The sequence below is a fragment of the Acanthopagrus latus genome, chromosome 15, assembly GCF_904848185.1.
Source record: "Acanthopagrus latus isolate v.2019 chromosome 15, fAcaLat1.1, whole genome shotgun sequence".
Taxonomy (NCBI): Eukaryota; Metazoa; Chordata; class Actinopteri; order Spariformes; family Sparidae; genus Acanthopagrus; species Acanthopagrus latus.
The window spans coordinates 6,839,969-6,859,851 of NC_051053.1; the positions used below are offsets into that span (position 1 = coordinate 6,839,969).

Below are 19,883 nucleotides of genomic sequence, written 5' to 3' on the forward strand. Positions count from 1 at the left end.
TTGAAGTGAGTGACCCCAGAGAAGAAACAGTTCAGTCTACACACTTTGCAGTAGTTTAAATTGGACACATATACACAATGAAAAGAAAACAAATAGACAAGATCAATAGTTCAGTCAATTTATTAATAATTTAATCATCCCTTGTGTAGATCATATGCTCTGTCTCTTGATATCTTTGGGTAGCTTATATAATCATCTGATTTTTACATTACAAAATGCACCTGTACCTGTACCCCAAACAGTATACCAACCCTTAGAAATACGCAAAACTGCAAAATCTCTCAAAGCCATCAGCTGAGAGCGTTTCTGAGTCACACAAATCCATTCACTCAGAGGCAGTTGTCAGATCAAAAGACTTCCCGTTGTGTGTGCTGTGTACATAGAGGGGTCAATGTGAAAAGCTTAGCAGTGCAGTATCCTTTGTACTTCAGTAGCCTTACCAGGCAGAATGAATTATATCACCGCGTGTCCCCATACACCACCTGTGTGTGTATGTGTGTGTGTCTGAAGAGAGGCGGTGGCTTGACGTCAGCGTGCGTCATATTGCTCTCCTCTTTCATATCTCTCTGCTCTGTGCTGCAGCGTACCTGCCAAGTTGTCACAATGCAGCACGGCGCAGTCCAACCTGAGCTGCCAACCAGAAATGATCAAATCATTCTTTTTTTTATTGCAGCAATAGATGTTTTTTAAGAAAGAATGGCTTAAAATCTTCCCTCAGTGAGCAGCATTGTGTGGCCTCCTCAGCCTTCCTTAGCAGATACAGTGACCTTTGACCCTCTCTGCTGATGTGCATCAGCTAAACATGAATATTGCCTTTAATGAGAATCACAGCCTTGTTGTTTTATTCTTCCTTGCTATACTCACATTACTGCAGTATACTAGACAATATTCGCAGGATGGCCATTCTCCTCTGACATCGTGCTCAGGGTGGGAAACTCACATTTGCTGTTGATATGTTCCAGGTTAGAAGTCATGTGAATGTGGGGAATCAAACAGAACATTATAATCTCACCATTTCCTGATTGGTCAGTGTGGGATCCCACTTCTGCCAGTTAAAGAAAAAGAAAAGTAAATAAGAAAAAGAAGATTCCCATGGGGAGTCATAATTATGATAAAAAGTCAAATATGACATCAAATTTGAAATTATGAAATGAACAATCATAATTATAATATAAAAAGTCAAAACTATGAGGTCAAAAAAGAAAAATTAAAGCTATAAAAAGTTAAAATTATTGGATTACAAAGAATCACAAGATACAAAATGTCAAAATTATGAGATCAAAACACAAATTATTAGATAAAAAGTCATAAATATAAGAAAAATCAAAATTATGAGATTAAAAAAATCCAAATTCTGAAATATAAAGTCATAAATATTAGATAGAAAGTTGAAGATATTCAAACAGAGCATCACTGTCACCCATCTACTGAGCATCAGTGATTTAAGGTGAGTCTGCACAGAGCCCAAAGGACGCCAACAGCCACCATAGCCACAGTCTGTTCACCCTGCTGCCATCTGACAAAGATACAGATGTCTTTTGACTTGCTGACCACCAGGAAGCAGTGAAATGCTAACCATTTGTCAGATCCCCTTTGTTCATCTGACATGAAAAATGCCACACAGCAGCACAACACTTGATCTTCCCGCCCTGAGCGTCATATCAGAGGAAAAGGGCCACCGTGCGACTGTGGTCCATCGTACCTGTATCTTTTTTACTTCAGCGATTAGAACTTTGGTCCGCTGATTCATTTTAAAATCTACAGTCGCTTAAGATGTCTGTAAGTCACACACTGCACCTCCGTGGCGAGGCTGCAGATTGGTATAATCCGAGTCATGCATCCTTTTAGCTAAAGCATGCATATGAAAACACAGGGCTTTCTACAGAGGTAATTCTACAGCGAAAGCAGCATAAAGGAACATGCAAGTAGCAACTACTCTTCCTCGAGAATACTCATATAATATCCATTTGGATCTCTAAACCCCTGAAGATCCCACAACCCCCCAGGACCCCCTAGAACCCCCTAGCTTATTTATAATTGGTGTCTGCAGCTTCAGTGACTGACCCTGTGAGAGATGAGCGGTACACAGAAATGTGTCCTATGAGGTCGCTAATGGTGTGAAGTTGATCGTGCCGACGCATTCTATGGAAAGCAAACACACGACAGGCTAATGATTTTTGAAAAAGAGAGAAAAGATGGATAAGAGACGGTGTTTCTGGCTGTTCCCGTACAGCTACATGCAGAGAGAAGGGATGTTTAAATGGGATGAGACATACCAAACCGACTATGTAGGACTCATGATGCATCTGCTGTACGGGCGGGGGGGGGTTGAGGTGATAAATTCAAGCCAGTAACAGTACAGCAAGATGACTTATATTGCTATCTTCAAATTACTTTTGGTAATTCGGACGCATCCATACAAAAACCAGGTAAGAAATTGTGTTAATTCGTGCACAGGAATGCAGCTCGGTGCACAGATAAGCAGTTCTTCCAGCTGGAAATCGTTTATGGCTTTTTTGTTGAATCTGCCGTAAAAATTGTGCTCTTGTCTCGTGGCTTTTTCTCTAGTGTGTCGGGTTGTGTTGGCAGTAGATGGCACCCCCATGGCAACACTAGGGCGGTTCCCTGTGCAAATGAACGTTTTCAATACGTGGGAACGGCCTCATAATAACAAATAAAGAATAAACACGCTTGTATTCAGCGTAAGATCAAGTAAAAGGTTCTTAGCTGGCTCAGATATAATCTAAGGACCTTGCTGAAAGATTGAGTAGCATCCAGTGATTCAATGTTAACATGGATGGAGCTGCTATAAAACGCTGACATGGACAAGGTTTTCCTGTCTACAAAATGTGCTGAAAACCTGCTGAGATCCACACAGTCCAGTGTAAGGCTGGATAAATCCAATACTACGTTGTTTAAATTGGTCCAATCAAGTATTGTTTTTTTTTTTTTTTTGTTTGTTTTTTTCCCAGATGCATCCCACTTAAGAGTCCCTTTAAGGGTGTGACGTCGGGCAGAGGTGGGACAGAGTTGCCGGTGGGGACCTGAGAAAAAATACTGGTGGCTACGAACATGTAAGATGGCTCAGTCTCCTGTGAGAGTTGTGTCGGAGAACGGAGGGAAGGGTCGGCTGTTCAGGAGGGGAAACCAGTGGCCGGGGAGGAGGAAGAAGGCGTGTGCTTCACCCCTCGTCCTTGGTGTCACTGTGCTAGCTCGTCACGGGCAGCTGCTCTGAACCCTCCTCCAAACTCTTTTCTCCGTCACGGGACTTTTTCCTCCGCTTGTTGCCTGGAGACAGAGGAGAACATGGTGAACATTCAGGTGAGTCGTTACTGGTCAGAATACCTGAAACAGTAGCTCTAGATACTGTCTTTACATCTGCTTTACTTCCACGAGACTGTTCCGAAACTACCCCAGATTTACTGCTTACTGAATTAACATCAGCCGAGCGAAGCCTCACAGCCTCCGATGAATAAATAACGATAAATGAGTCATATTGTATCCGAGCCAACAGGGACAGCTGCATCTGGAGGATCTGCTCTGCAGGAAGGAGTGGGCTGCTGAGAGGGACACGACACATAACCTGTTGCTAAGATACGAGCGGCCCCTGTTCCCGGGTCTGACAGAAAAGTTTGCGCACATCTGACGGCGCGCGTGGGCGTGCTGCTGCATCGCCGCTCGTGACAAATGGCTCACTCACTCAGTTTGCGCAGGATCTTCTTGCCGATGTTCTCCTCGGAGCTGGACAGAGACAGGGAGCTGATGAAGGGGGAGGTGGACGGCTGAGACTCAGGCACATCTGAAGGAGGAAGATTGAACGGAGGGTGATTAACTCAACTTTAAACCGGGCGTAACTTTTGACGATGAACACGGCAGCCACAAATTGATGGCACGTCGACATCTACTTCTTTCTTTGCGACTTGCTTCAGTCAGTTGCTTTAAAGGCATTATTATGTGGACAGGCGGCAGCTGATATGAGGGGGGGGATCCATCTCCCCCCACCCATCGCCTACTAACAAAGAGTGCAGGGGCAGAGGGGTTGTTTACTTGAACATGTCAGTCTAGTCTGCCTGATTCATTGATCCTTCATCTGAGTGATGTTTGCTACAGTTACAATCTATGCTGTGCTGTGAAACATCAGTAGCCTAACTGTGTTATGTATTGATAAATCCATGCTGCTGTCTGTGGTGCTGAAGCAGCAGGCGGATTTGTAATTGTGCCTTTTTCTCTCAGTCCTGCCCTTCTGATGGGTGCTTTCACGTTACCTAACCTTGGTCGTAGCCTAATACTCAACTGTGCACTGTACAGTAGCATATACTGATACATATCAGGCCTATTCAACTACGTTATCTAGAAGTTTTTTCTATGTCTGACCTGTAAAGCTCAGAATTGAAATGTGTAAAAAACTGAAAAAAAATGTTAGTTTACACAATTGAAGAGGTGCTTCTCAATCTAATAGATGAAAAGTATATTTCTTTGGCTTACAAACAGACTCAATGAATGGGTGATATTAACCTGCTAACAAATCTTGAAAGTGTCAGAGTCAAGTTGTTAAAGGCCGCCTCTGCTCTATGGAGTGGTGCCAACTTAAATAACAAAATGACAAGAAGTAGCGAGGCACCCTATTCCCTGTGGTACTTCTAAAATTCTACGATCTCTCAGTAGTGCTGGTGCTGTTGAAAATGCACCGACAGACCAAGCTTGGGAAGTGTACATGGATGACAACTTAGTGAGTATAATGGAATCGCAAGAAGAATCAACAAATGTATCTCCTGGTTAGGAATTTGAGGAGCAGCACTCACCATCCTCTCCATGACTCTCCGGTCGGTCCTCGTGGATGTAGGGAATCTCATCCATGCGGAGGAACACAGTATCGTTGGGGCTCCTCTGCCCGTCAGATTTACTGCCTGTGAAAAAAATAAAAATAAAAATCAGACCAATCAGCAAACTGCGAGTAGCCACACAACAGCAGCTGGTCAGCAGCTCTGCCTACAGAGGGAGGCAGAGAACTTGCTTCTTTTCATCAGGCAGTGCTGTTTTTTAGGGTCCAGTAAGTAGTTAAATATGAGAGTGGGGACGAATTAAGGGCTAAAAGTAAGATATCTAAATTTGATCTAAAGACAAGCTTCAAACAGCAGAAGGGACTTAAATGGTGAAATCTTGCGAGTGAACATAAAGTGAAAACCTTTTTTTTTTTTTTTATTGACAAGCAACAGAACCATCTGTCCACTGAATTTTCTTAATGACGCTAACGCAAACACACACAAACTGGGTGGCATGTCACAGACAGATGGTAAGGGGGAAATCCTTTAAGCCGTGAAACCAGTACAGATTGGTTGATGCCACGTCTGCACCAGTTTTTATGAGTGAGTCACTACTGTTGTATGTGTGTTCTTATAGGAATCTTTACTGTTAAAAACAGTAAATATTGTGAAGTAAAGTGAACTTTTTACAGAATTTATTATCATAGAACAGAGAGCATCAATTGTCAGGTTGCCTCGGACCAAGCAGAGCATCAAACATTAATCATGTCTTCCTTCGGTCAGACAGGTTTTTGGCCCTTTGCCCTCAAAGCACTCCAATCAGCGTGTTTCAACCTTTGAACCTTTTCTTTCTTCCTCTTTAAAGGAAGTCTCTGAATCGTGAAATTTACAGTGAGCCTCATGAGGCAAAATCCATTACGTTTCAAGGATTTGCTGAGCTCTTGTTAAAAGGGACTATAGTGAATGCAAATGCAGAATCATCAGAGCTAAATGCAGCTAAAAGTGGACATGGGGGAAATCATCAGAGCTCGTGAAAGATACCAAGTATCAATCCGAGGAGGGGGAAAAACAGATTTGAGAGTGAATCGAGGAGATGGAGATGCTGGCTGACCTCCAGTCTTCATGTTTGACTGAATTCGGCCAAAATCTTAATGAAAATTTCTCCGTTTCCTTCAGAATTGTATTAATGTGTCAAACAGCCTCTGAGAGCAGCGTTCAGACCCTAGAACTCAAATACTCTGCACTGAATCTCAGGACTTGCAGGAATCTCAAACCTGCTTCACCTCAATTTCTGTCAATAATAGTCACAATTTACTTCTTTTAAATTGGTGAGAGATGCAGTAAATTGTCAAATTTTTGAAGGTTGATATGTTGCAAGTTTTGCAATATATTTCCTTAAAAAAATATTTCAGTTCAATTATACAAAATATTACCAACAAACAGACTACGATATAACATTATAGCATAAGATCCCTGAGGGGAAATTCAAATGTTACCCAGCAGATGAACTATAGAAAGTGTAGTAAAACCACCTTTAATAATTTAACCCAAGACAAGTTTCTCACATGAGAGACAATAATTAACATTAAAGAGATAAACACATTAATGCATCAATAATCATAATCCAACTAGGGGTGTCACAATACCCTGATAATTATTATAATATTCTGTAAGAAGTGAAAAAAAACATATTTATATCTACAAAACACAAAGTAAACAAAGTTAACGATAGATTTGTCTGCCAGCATATTTTTAAAAAAATTATACATTTTCTATAGAAATTGCGATAATATCATTATTGTGAATTTGTGGCCACGATAACTGTGTAGTGAAAATCGGATACTGTGACAGCGCTAAATCCAGCTATATCATAAATTGGAAATATGCCGTTCTACATAATGAGCGCTTGTCTTTGGGTACTTAAGTATGTTTGGATTCTAATTCATTTGTACTTTTACTAAGTTAATACTCGAATGCGTGACTTATATGCGTGACTTATGTTGTATAAATACTCATATAACAGAGTATTTATACAACATATTGTTGCTACTTTTACTTCTAACAGTGTACGATATCTGAATACTTCTTCCACCTCTGCATTCACACTCTTGAACTTACGAACGATACGGTTTCTCTCGTTGAGCCGGCAGGTGTTGTGAAGGCCACCGTGGGGATGGAGATGTGCAAGGCGTGCCAGCCCCAGTCGAGTGTGTGTGTGCGTGAGGGGGAGGGCGATGCTGTGTGAGCGGGCCTCTGGGACCGGGGGCCTCCCTTTGGCATCAGGGTCCACTGGGTCTGGTGTCTGAGGGGAGCTGTCCATCCTGGTGGCCATCAGGGCGTTCTGGTAGTGGTTTCTAGTGATCTGTTTAGACATTGAAAACGAGTATTCAATGACATCATCTTCATCTGTGTGTGTGTGTATACACAACTGCCTTTATGCCCATTTAACCCCAGTGCACATGCAAAAGAGGAAACACGCACTGTATCAGAGAAGGTGGAGGAGAGATGAAGTGAAAGGGCAAATCCAACAATTAGCATATTCATAGTTGAAACGGAGCACAATTATCCCCCGTGATTAAAGGAAAGAGGATGTATGGAGAGGAGAGAGCGAGAGGCAGGATGTCTGTGTTCAGTCAGAATCAGGGATTACGACATATCAAAGGCAAACGCTGCAGCCGAGGCAGAGTTTGCATTTTTCGGGAATTTCGAATATTAAATGGAGGGAGCTTAAACTCGCAGCTGTTTTGCTTTTGCTCCCTTTTTCTTTTTTTTACCCCCTGTCCTCTAAACTGTGCAGGAAATTGTGCACTTAATGAGTTCATAATAACAGCGGTTCATGTTTTTCAAGTGTCTGTGTTGTATGTGCAGGAATTTCTGTTTGCAACCTTGATGATCTGCAGGTCTGTGAGCTGTCGGACCGAGTAGTCTGGTAAGTAGACCCCTCCTCCTGCAGAGAGCTGACCCACGCTGCCGCCACTCAGCAATAAATCTGATTGGTTCAGACCACTGCCCCGGGAGCTATACCTCTGACCTAAACAGAACAAAACAGAAGACATGTTTTCAAGAACACGGTTCAGTGAGTAGTTTTACTCTCTGAAATGTGTTCTTTCATTTTGTGGAAGCATTTCTTCATCAGAAGTCATACAAAGTTGATAAATATTCTTTTGTGTGTGTTTTTTCCATTGACAATGACTTCAACACAGGTGTCACCACAGTCTGGCACCAAAGCAAGACTCAATTTTAGAAGGTTTGGGAAAGTTCTGCTGTATCCATTTTGATCATTTGTTTTAAAACTATGCATAATGAGTCCAAGCTTGTTATAGGATCACAATGCACGACCAGTGGACTGCCTACATTACCTACAATGCAAGTCAGCTGCTGAGTGACATCACTGGAGGCAACTTAATAGATCCGTGCAGCTTCCTCTGAGGCTGCAATAGGCTTTATACTACCTTTTATCAGATGCATTAGCGCTCCCCTGTAAGCACACTTTAATGAGTGAAATTGGTGGCATTACCCTTTAAATACAATCAAGACAAACCATCAAACAGCCCATCAGGGGTGCCAGGAGAGAGGAGAGAAAAAGCGCAAGGGAAGCAAAACCATGAACTTCAACATCTACTTTGTGTATATAACATGCTTTTAAGAAATGATGGATGGTGTTGGACACAGAGGTACTTTGTTATGCAGGTCATTTCCTCTGGCCTATATTCTGCTTGAATTCTGAGGTGAGCGTTTTCTCGCTGCGTGGCAAGAAATACTGTTCTTTCATCGGTGAGAAATGACTCAGAGAGAGGCTGCAAGTAAAAACAAGCACAGCTCTTTTTAGATGTGACACTACTTGTGGCTGCTTACGAGAAAATTCTGGACTCTGTAATGTCCTGAGAAGGGATTTAAAAATATTTAATGGGGTCTTTCAAATCGCTTTAAGCTCACCCTGAACGCTGGAACATAATACATGCAGAACATGCACACAAGAAACACACAGAGAGGGAGAGGCTTTCTGCTTGCTCTGCAGTCTTAGCTGGATTTCATATAATCCTGTGCAGGTCATGTCCTTCCGCTGGGAAATTCTCTGAAATCACTTCTTTTAATTACTTACTTCCCACGGCTGCTGCTCTTGCAGGCTGATGCTACGCAGACACTGGGTGGGATTTAGACCGCAGAAAAAAAAAAAAAAAAAACAGGTCCGCCACCAGCTCTGCACTAATTTTATGATTATTATCGCTGAACTCTCCCTTTCGGCCATCAACAGCGCCATCACCCTCTCTGTGACTCACCGAAATCCATTGATCTACATAGCTTCATATGTGCACTTACTTACCAATAGGCAGGGGCGGGATGAGTGCTGGCATGCCATAATGGGAAAACGCTCCATTTTCGAAGCGAAGAGCCTCCTTGCCTATCTCTACCTCCACCCGTCCCTGCAATGTCAATACAGCCATTAGAGATGAGCTCGATGTTCATGGTGTGACACTGAATTGCTTACTCATCTAATGGGGCTGCCCATACAGAGAACATGCAGGAAAACACAGTAATTATGACAGCACATGATTGTAATGGTTGTGTTTATTATTCCTCTGCAGCAGCCAGTCTGTATCTGGTTTAAAAAGCAGCAGCAGAGTTTGGGATTTACCTGCAGAATGAGGACAAAGTAGTCGACAGGTTTGTTTCTTTGAAAGAGGTAGTGTTGAGGAGAATGTTTGTTCTTGGGGTTGAACTTGAGCTCCTGCACAACGCTGGGATGCTTGATGAGACGCAGCAGGATCTTCTCTGACAGGTGACACGGCCTGAAAGGCTCCACCTCTACAAGATGGATGCATGTAGACACCCAGGCACACACAGATCACAAAAACACAGCAGAAATAGAGTCAACGAGAGAACGCCGTGTTCCCTGTCACATGTACTCATCCTCCATTCAACCTGCCATCCACTGTGTGCACACACAAATACTAAATTGATACACTGATATTAAATACATACACTGAATTTAGCAAAAAAATTAATTATGTTGCAATATTGATTGATGATTCTTCTATTCTTAAGATGAACATGAAACCTTATTATATTTATATTTTGATAAAAAAATCTACACAAAATCTGTGATATTCTACAAGATACAAGTTGTTGAATTAAAAATTCTAAAATTGTATGCCCTCAATTCCCTGATGGTATCAAATATTAGTATTATTTAAAGGTGCAATATGGAAGTAATGGCCACCTGTCAAATTCCTACTCAAAATAAATAGAGGCCATCATATCACCAGAGTAACTACTGCCAGCTGCATCAGCATTAGTTCTTTAGCTCAGTTCACATCCCATTGTATGCCTTCCAGGATCACTTGACCATGAAGGACCTTGAGAATGGCATCATCATCAAGAAGTGAGCCTCAAGGAAAACCTAATATTGATTTAACAGAAATGAATTGTTTTCTTTTTGTTTACCCGTATTGAAAAAGAAATTCCAGTATCGTGACAACACTACTGTGTACGGTACATGCACACATGTGGAAACACACACACACAGTGCTACCTGTAGCCAAGAAGCGGTGTGTTGCGAGCAGCAGCTGCGGTGAAATCTTCACCTTCAGCTCATTTTCTCCCAGTTTGAAGATTGAAAAATCCTGCTGCTTCCTCTCATGGTTGGATACTCTCCGTTTGTTGCGATTATCAGCTGTGGACACAGATTGCAACCATGAAGCACATATTTCATATTGCATTAATGCTCAGAAAATTGCTTGGGAAGGAAAAGATGTTACTCTTAATCCATCTGACTAGATATGCCACATAAATACAGTATTCATGTTGGCACTACAAGGAATTAGCAAGTATTTACAGGTGCCACTGACCTCATTGCTTGATGCAGCTTTATATCCTGCATGCTAACAACCACCACAGAGGGATTTACCGGCATGCTTTCTCTCCGTATGTTTATTAACAGCTGCAGATAGCTTCAGATTATCTGGGCAAACACACCTCTGATTGATAAATTGACTTATCCTCTGCAGATGAGAGCAGTATTAAACCAATTCCATTAAATACATCGAAGCTGCAGAAGGAACAGCTGGTGCTATAAATGCCTGAAGAGCTAGGTCTGGAGAGATTAGCTCCCCTGTGCTATATACACACACACACACACACACACGTAATTATGCACACGCACACACACACAAGAAAACACAGTTTGTGAACACCCACAGAAGTGCACCCATGAACACACTGCATGTAATTAAAGTATCGTAGCGTAATTCAAAATGCTCTGCTCATTTCCTCTGGGAGAAGGAGGCTTTCACAAAACAAAAAGTTATTTTTTCCCTTATTGTTGCACACAAATAATAGAATTCAGTGAGGGGAAAGATAAGATGTGAAATGATGGGAGTTTGGCATTTGAATGCCTTTTCTGTGGAGAGCCTTTCCAGCCAATTAAAGATGAGCGGATTATGGTGATTATATGCCAGGCTGGGCCGTTTATTCATATTATTTAATTATGCATCAGCAAGGAGCTGCGAACAGCAGGGGAGAGAAGGTTGGATCAATAGTTTAATGAGAAAATATGGAGAGGGGATGGGAGGAGAGAAATAATTAAAATGGACTTTTAGTGCGTTATTGCAACAGTATATACTGCACGTTGCTGGACCGAGCATTTTGCTGCGATGTTGTGAAGCGAAGAGCTGAACAGACTGAGAGAAAATCTATGCAGCGTGAGGCCTGGAAATATAATAAAATTGATTCACAGCCAATGCAGCAGTGGCACCAAAAAACCACTTTCATCTTCAGCGTGTTTATGCTCACTACGTACTGTACAGGTCCGTCTCATCCACAATCTCAGACTTGATGATCTCCTCGATCACGTCCTCCAGGGTGACGATGCCCATCACTTCGTAGAAGGGGTCTCCCTCGCCTTCGCTGTTCACCCTCTGCACCACAGCCAGGTGGGACTTTCCTGTGGTCAGCAGAGAGGAGGAGGGGAAAAAAGGGCCGAGGTAAAATATTTAATCACAAGCTGCTCATGCAAAGGGGAGAGAGGAAACGTCACAGCAGGATAAAAATAACGCTAGTCAACAGCCTCCAACTGGATCTGTGCAGTCAAGATGAAAATCAGCATAAAAACACCAACTGGGGCTGAGAGACCAAAAACACACAGGAGACAGCTCTGTTGGGGCTTGAATGCGGAATTATTTCAATGTCAGGAGTGCCCTCGTGGGTGTGTGCGTGTGTGCGTTTGTTTTGGTGCTTGTGAGCCTCAGACAAAAAGACGAGTGGACATTGGAGGGATTAGTCTGGAGACACTTTGACAGTTTGGAAGACTTGGTCCTTACGTAAACGCTGAGATTACGCAATCAAGTCTGGGGATGCCTGCATCTGCTGACGAAACTGCCCATGCTGCTGCCACCTCTGTAAACATGCATGTACACACACCACACACACACACACACATACACACACACACTTTATACATCGCACGGGCAGCTCCCTTTTCTGTTTGAGTGAACATAACAACCCTGCCAGACACAATGACGCAACTCGCCAGCAGCATCTCCAGAGCGAGTCAATAAAGCGAATGTGACAAGAAGTTAAAAGACGCCACCAGACTCGTACATCACGAGGAGAGAACGGGAAAAAATGGCCATGAACACACTAAAAAAACAGGCTCAAAATGTTCCAGCGTGGATTATTTTCTTTTTCAGCTCACCAAAAGCACAAATATTCTATTCTAATCTATTAAGCTTCGCGTATTTTGCCTCACAGTTAGTGTCTGGGTTCTTCTGAGGTCAACACACAGTTCAGTGTGGTGACCAAATAAGTTATCTAACCAAATTCATGATGTCACTAGCACACGGCTTTCGACAGAAACGTATCAACAGTCTCAGACCTCCCTTCGCACAAAATCAGTGGCTCATATGAGATGGGCCGATTTAGGGGATCACCACCAAGGGATAAAATGGATCAAATGCTTTAATCCACCGCAACAAGAAAGAAAGGGAAAAAAAAAATCTTGATTGACTGACAGAAAGTCATCTCCAAACACAAAGCTGTGGTCTGCCTGGAGACTGGCTGAGGTGGCAAGCTCGTACCCGGAGCCCGGGTCAGCTTGTCTGGAGAGCTCAGGTGAGTCAGAGGTGGATTTTGCCATCAGCTGCTGACGTGCTCGGACACCGCATTACATCATTCATATGTTACATAATACTCTTGCAGTACGACACAGACCCACACACACACACTCTTACCAGACTCACACACACGCAGACACACATGCCCGAGGCGAAGCTGGGTCTACCACGGATGTCCCTTTTGCAAATGTTTCTGCTCCACCAGTTTCCCAGCCTCCTCCAGCCGATGTGTATGTGTTGTATAGTCGGCATAATGTGTTTGCATATGATTGTGCATTTTGTGTACATTGTGTATTTGTATGCATTGTGTTTTGTGCAAATATAGCAGGACTGAAGAAGGGCATGATGCACTGTTTGTATCTCTGCGGCTGCGTGTTCGTCATGTGTTACCCACATGCACACACATTAACTTATGCACACATTTAGCTTGTATCTCTGTATTGTATAGAGTATTGTTTAGTGTTATAAAAGGTTTCTTTGGCAAAATTGAATGCAGTTGTAGAATATAACTAATTAAATTCACTCAAACAGTCTGCTTTGAGGCACTTGTATTTTACTATACATTTCGGCAAGAAATGTACTTTTACTACATCCATTTAATTTCTATAGTTACCAGTTTCTGTTCAGGTTAGGATTCTACATACAAAACACTTCAAACTACAGCACTTACAGGAGCCATTCTGCATAAATTGAATACTTGAGTGACAGTTGTGTCAATTAATTGACTTATCTGTTAGCTGTCAACTATCAAATCAATCTTCAAGTATTTTGAAAATCAATGTTATTGATTTAATCAGGTTTTATTCTGTATTTTTTTTTCTTTTTTTTAATGTGAATATATTCTGTTGGTTTCTCATTGGTTGGACAAAACAAGAAAATATTTTGTTGTTTATAGACCGAACAACTAATCAATTAATTGAGAAAATAACTGTCAGATTGACCGACAATGAAACTAAACATTTGTTGCAGCTTTAAAGTTTATGATGCAGGACTTGAACATCATAATTGGGCGAATTCACGATAAAAACTGTATCCATAGAAATCTGACTGCACAAAATGAGAGCAATCAAGTCCATCTTTCTCTTCGTTTACAGTTTGTTTTGTCTCTTGTCTTTGGAAAATAAATTACCCTCAAAATATGACTGTAGGGAGGTGGAGAGAGAGTCTGTAACCACAACTGTTCAAATAAAGTGTACAAAAAGATCCAGACAAACTAATAAACAAAAGATGCACAAGGCCGAACATCTTCGCTGCATTATTCCGACAACATTATCACATGGGTATTTTTAACATAATATAAATTTCAAGCTTATAGATTTCAACTTACTTGTATACTATATTAAATACTTCTTCCACCACTGATAAAATATCTGACCCCAAATATTTATTATTATATTCCTTTGTGTCACTGCACAGCTTGCAGTATGACTTGTGTATGCATGTATTTCATTGGTTTGTTTGTTTGCAGGCTCCCTTAGGTGCCCTACATTGCTGGCGACATTTCCATCCTCTCCCCTAAAACAGACCTCACCCCGGCTCGTCACCCTTCTCAGGGGGACAGCCCCCCTGCTGGGCTTCCTGAACAGCAGGAGGTTTAATCCATGGGAGCAGGGGAAGAAGGAGGCGAGAGAGAGAGGATGGAAAAGGTTGGAGCTGAATTTTTCATGGTCGCTCTGCAGGCTTGCATGACGACGACCTACAGAGTGCAAGAAGCTTCAAAGTAACAGCGGGGCGGGCTGACAGTTAAGCGTGCACAAACAGTGGAAAGGTGAACTTCAGCTTTTCACTCGACCTTATTTATAAATAACACAGACTCAGGGTCAGACCTGAGCCCATGGATCACTTGTGTCCGCCCAGAGCCATCTATCATCATCCGAAACAAAATGAAGTGGTGAACCTCCTGACCTGTAAGTGGCAATCTGGTTCGCGATGTCCCCCTTCTGACTGGACGACAGCTGCGTCCGACTGACATCTATGACGCTTTCTTTGTCAATGAAACAGATTTACATCTTAATCCCAGCAACGTGAGCCAATGCCAATGAAATCATTACATAACAGTCGCTCCAGTGGGCTCTCATATGTCTCCGTTTTACCCTGTGACACTGTCAGGGGAGCAGTTTGAGCTGCTGAGGCGCCACACAACATCAACTCACGATCACATTCAGCGTTATCATCGAGACCCCCCGGGGAGCGGCGACACACTTTTGCTCGGCAGTGAAGAGATGCTATCGCGGCGCGAGTGCTGTAATACTGTGAATGCAGTTTATCAGGAAAAGATGCTTATCAGACAATAAGAGGCGAGAGTCAGAGGGAGATAAGGGACACCTCCACTGCTGCTTGGCTCATTTGTAACAGATCAAGATCACCTTAAAGGTGCGCCATGCAGTTTTGAGGAAAAAAATCAGAAGACAAAAATCCAACATTTTTTTTTTTCCCCATGACTGAATGAACTGAATAAAAAAACTGACCTAAAGGACGACACAATTTCATACTGTTTGACTTTGTTTATATGTGGCGGACAGTCTGATGGCCTCATTTTCCTCTGAGAACAGCTCCTTTATTCACTCGTGTAAACAACTGATTTTTCCCGAGTTTGTATCATCGCACATATTGAAATTCTGAGTTTTGAATCTCTTCTCCAAAGCTACACAGTGCCTTTGAAAGTGTACATCTGATAACTGATAACACATCATACGGTGGAGGGGGGGCGGGGGGGAAGCAGGGTTGGCTGGGGCAGTTAAAGTTCACAGTATTATTGTCATGGGAAAGTAAATGTTACTACATAAATTCTTAAGATAACCCCACTCGGGTCCTGGGTAGCCTCTAACCTCTGGCTGAACCGCCCTCACTGTGTGACACTGGATCAGATTTCACATATGGCTCTCAGTGCTCTGGGGATCAAAGGGGCTTTACTGGCAGCCCCACTGAGAGCCAGTGGACTGATGTGTATACTGATTTCTGCACTGGAGACTTTTCTTTAAGTGCACAGTCACTTCAAAGGACACTGAGCTGGTAGGTGGCAGGAGGAAGCCCCCAGACTCATCCAGCTCCACTGTGGCGCCTCACACACTCAACAGCCCTAACTCACAAGTTACTCTCAAGTTGTGCACGTGTTACCTCTTTTAAACTCCTCCAGCATCACATCCAGCTTGGTGTCATTGAACACGCAGTGCATGGGGTGCTTGTAAAACTGAGTGATTGTCTTCAGTGGAGTGCAGTCGTCGGGATCCACGAAGGCCAAGTCTTTGACGAACAGGATGTCCACGATGTTGGACCTCTCGTTCTCGTACACCGGGATCCGCGTGAAGCCGCTCTGCATCACGTCCGACATGGTGCAGAAGTCCAGCACGGCGTCCGAGGACAGCATGTAGCAGTCTGACAGCGGGGTCAGCACGTCCTCCACGGTCTTGGTCCTCAGCTCCAGGGCGCCCTGGATGATGTTGAGCTCCTCTTTGACCAGGTCGTGGTACGGGTCTGTGACGCGCAGCATGGCCACCAACTTCTCCCTGGTGTAGAAGCTGCTGATCTCTTGGTGCAGCATGATGTCCAGAATCTTGGAGACCGGGTAGGCGATGGGGAAGAACACCAGCATCAGCAGGCGGGTGGCGCAGAGGGTCTTGGAGGCGATGGCGAGGCTGTGCCTGGAGGCCACGGAGTGAGGTAAAATCTCCCCGATGAAGAATATCCCCAGAGTGCACGAGGCAGTGGAGAGGGCGGTCATTCCTAAAATCTGGCACATCCACACCACGAAGCATGTATTTGTCAGCACGTTGCCCAGCACCACGGTACAAAGGATGTAGTTCCCGTGTTTACGCACCGACTCTATTTTCCGTGCGTATTTCTGCTCCCGCTCGGTGCCACTGTTCTGCAGGACCCGCAGCTCCACGGGGTCCAGGGCCAGCATGCTGATGTTCAGCCCGCTGCAGAGCGCAGACAGTCCCAACAGGAGCACCGAGACCCCCGCTTGGAGCCATACGTCTGCCTCTGGGGGTCTCTCGACTACCGCCAGCCAGAAGTCTTTGGTGCTGTAATGCTCCCATTTGACTCCATCGAAGGCGCACATGGAGTAGTATTTGATCGCCTCGCCTCTGCGCAGGTCTTTAGCGAGCAGCTCCACCAAAACTGAGTTATGACTTGAGGCGGATCTGAAAGAGCCCAGCAGCTCGATGTCAGAGCTCCGTGCGTTCTCCTCTTCGCACGGATTTCCTCTGGACCGGAGCCGCCTCTCCGGGTCCTGGCTGTCCTCGCCTGGTTCCTCTATAAACGCGATCCACGGAGCGGCAGGAGCGGCGGTGCTCAGGATGTTGTGATGCTCCGCAGCGAGGGATGCGGAGTAGTAAACCCTCAGCAGGAAGCGGGTCCCCTCGGTCGCCTTCAGTATCCCATCCTGCACGGACAGCTCCCCGCTCTGGGTGTCCTCCGGCCGGACGCCGAGCAGCGCTGCCGCGGGAGCCGGCAGGGAGGAGACGGTGACGGTGAGGAAGAGGAGAGAGAGCCGGCGCGGATGCAGGATGCAGCAGAGAGCATCCACAGCATCCGCAGCCATCATGCTGAATGAACTGCTGAAGGACACGGGAACTGGGTCACGTGGTGTGCGGATGGGAGAGATAGAGCAGCTGGGTGGCCATATCCATGAAGAAGAGGGTGGGTGTGTTACAGAGAGAGAGAGGATGGAGGGGGCACCAGGGTCCTTAAATATACATGACAAACCGTGACGTAGGCCTGTCTTATTTGCTTTCTGCCACTTTCTAAAAATAGAAGGCAGGAAATGCCCAATCATGAATGATTAATGTGACACACGGGCACAAACAACCATCACAACCATAGAAAACCATAAATAGGCCAAATATTAAAAGGACATTCCACTGAATTAAGAGTAAAGAATGGAATAAAGGGGACAGATTACCACAATAAACATAATGTAGGTCATTCGTGGAGTATTTTAATGAACAAAGGCAACACTAGATTTGGATTGTCAAACCCTTCCCAGTGAAGATACCTCGTTTTGTGTTGCTGGTCCGATGCCTCCACTAGATGGCAGCATTATCAGCTGTTTCAATAGCAGCCGGTCCTGCGGAGTGTCGCAGCCTCTCTGCAGCTCGCTTGGATGTAAAAGCTCTGGGCAGGCCTGTCGCACGGGATCATGTGTGGACTCATTTCTTTGGCATGGAGAAGTGTTTTGTTTGGAGAAATGCGCGGCTTCTCACAACTCTCTCCACACACTCGCAGGACACATTTCGAATCGCACAGCTTTAAAACGGATCATCCCAGAAAAAAAAAATGTACATCCCATGGAATATGTTATACACAAAGAGCGATGTAATCATACTCGTCAAGTATGCATCTTAATGTTAAGAATGAGGGTTTTAAAATCAAGATCATTTCTAAATAGGAATTCAGTGCAACAGGGTCAGCAGATGCATTATTATAATAGACGCAATGAAGACCGGAGAGGAAAATAGTTTTATTGCTGCAGTTGTTATAATCAGGCGTATTATTATTATTATTGATGTTAATGTGATTATCATCAGAATGTGTCCCCCCCCCGGTGAGCTGCCCTCGAACATGCAGTGAAGCCCTCGCACGGCACAGCTCGCTGACCACAGTGTGACGGATTTACGAGGCTGGAAAAGGTGAGAACAGAGTCCTGCCAAGTCTTAAACACTTAAGCACTGTCTGCTCTCCGTCAGTCACACGTCCAGCCTGACATTTGAGGGGTGGGGTGGGGTGGGGGACTGGGGGATGACGTTTCGCACGAGAACAGAACAACCTGGTTCCCGAGGACCGCCGGTGAAATATTAACCAATTAAAAAGCCACCTGATTTGAAACTTCGGACGGAAGTCCTCGCTGTCTGTTCCAAACAGTGTGTTCGCCGATTAAAAAAAAGTTTGATAATCTAAGATTATTAAAAAAAAAAAAAAAAGATTATTCAGAAAATAAACTCGGCGCTTCCACATTATTTTTGTCGATGCGTAAACGGCGTCGATGGTAATAATGGTAATAACTGAAACACAAAGGAGCAGGTCGGATAAAACTTCATAAAAGTCAGTGCAGTTAATTTCCCAACGAAAATCACTCATAATGCTCCGCAGAACATTTCTGTCGATGCCAAGGCTCCGGTAGTGTACTTTTCGGAAGTTTTCAAAACTTTGGGGGGGAAAAAAAAAAAGATACGGTCTAATCTGACCGTGTATTATAATATGCCGTGCAGTGGAGCAATATTTGTGTGGTGGTGGGGGGTGGAACTAAGTTGTCATTAGGGCGTCTAGTTTCTACCATATAATATTCTGATATATCGTATTCACAACAAAAACAAAAATCGTGGCTATCTCAAACGAAGCGCATAATTCGAGAATAAATCAAAAAGTTAATCAACACCGATGACATAAAAACTGTCACTTGAGCTCACACTCAAGTGAAGCAGCCGAGCTCAAGTATTAACACCTGGATAAAAGTGCTCAGAGTCCACTTTTGGATGACATTATTGTGCGTTTTCGAAGAATCGGATTATTCAGACTATCAGCAACATTTTCCTTCAGTCGGAGAATTTTTATTCAAATTGGCCTCTGCTGTCCGATCAAATCACTGCCTGAACGCACAGCTACACGTTTAAAAACAGATATTTTCCTGGACAGCTACGTGTGTGCAGGTGGGGCATGGTGCTGTTTTCATTTATAGTTTTAATCTTAAAATAATAATAATGAAGAAAAACGTAACATTTTACAGTTGATTCTTCCAAAGATGAGCGAATAATATGAAGAGTTTTGCTCCAAAGTCAATATAAATGCACACCATAATAAGACAGACACACACACACGCACACACACACACATACACACACGCACACACACACACACACACACGTACTTCCTGGAATACTAAACAATTATTCTGACGTTTCGTTAGGGTTAAGTTACTTTTACTTTCCCCCAGAAGAAATATCATCCAGAACCATAAATGACCGGCCAGATGTCCCATAGCGCAGTTTGATATATAAAAATCAAATTC

General features: G+C 43.7%; 1 protein-coding gene across 1 annotated transcript; it reads right to left on the reverse strand.

Annotated features, from left to right (window-relative positions):
* Window positions 1-104: 104 nt before the first annotated feature.
* On the reverse strand, window positions 105-17,491 carry LOC119033623 (metal transporter CNNM1). Its single transcript, XM_037123956.1, has 10 exons — window positions 15,992-17,491; window positions 11,563-11,706; window positions 10,297-10,437; window positions 9,400-9,569; window positions 9,088-9,187; window positions 7,649-7,794; window positions 6,882-7,125; window positions 4,803-4,907; window positions 3,701-3,799; window positions 105-3,288 (listed from the first exon to the last, which is right to left on the reverse strand). Exons 1-10 carry the CDS (start codon window positions 17,421-17,423, stop codon window positions 3,209-3,211), a joined length of 2,661 nt encoding a protein of 886 aa, XP_036979851.1. The 5' UTR covers window positions 17,424-17,491; the 3' UTR covers window positions 105-3,208.
* Window positions 17,492-19,883: the final 2,392 nt, after the last annotated feature.

Excerpts from the sequence above, each read along its gene's own strand:
- LOC119033623 (XM_037123956.1), bottom strand. The coding sequence starts at position 17,423 with ATGATGGCTGCGGATGCTGTGGATGCTCTCTGCTGCATCCTGCATCCG. Across the intron at positions 10,438-11,562 it reads GGATGAGACGGACCTGTACA|CTGATAATCGCAACAAACGG; the intron begins GTACGTAGTGAG and ends CTGTGTCCACAG. Across the intron at positions 3,800-4,802 it reads GGAGAGTCATGGAGAGGATG|ATGTGCCTGAGTCTCAGCCG; the intron begins GTGAGTGCTGCT and ends TTCCTCCTTCAG.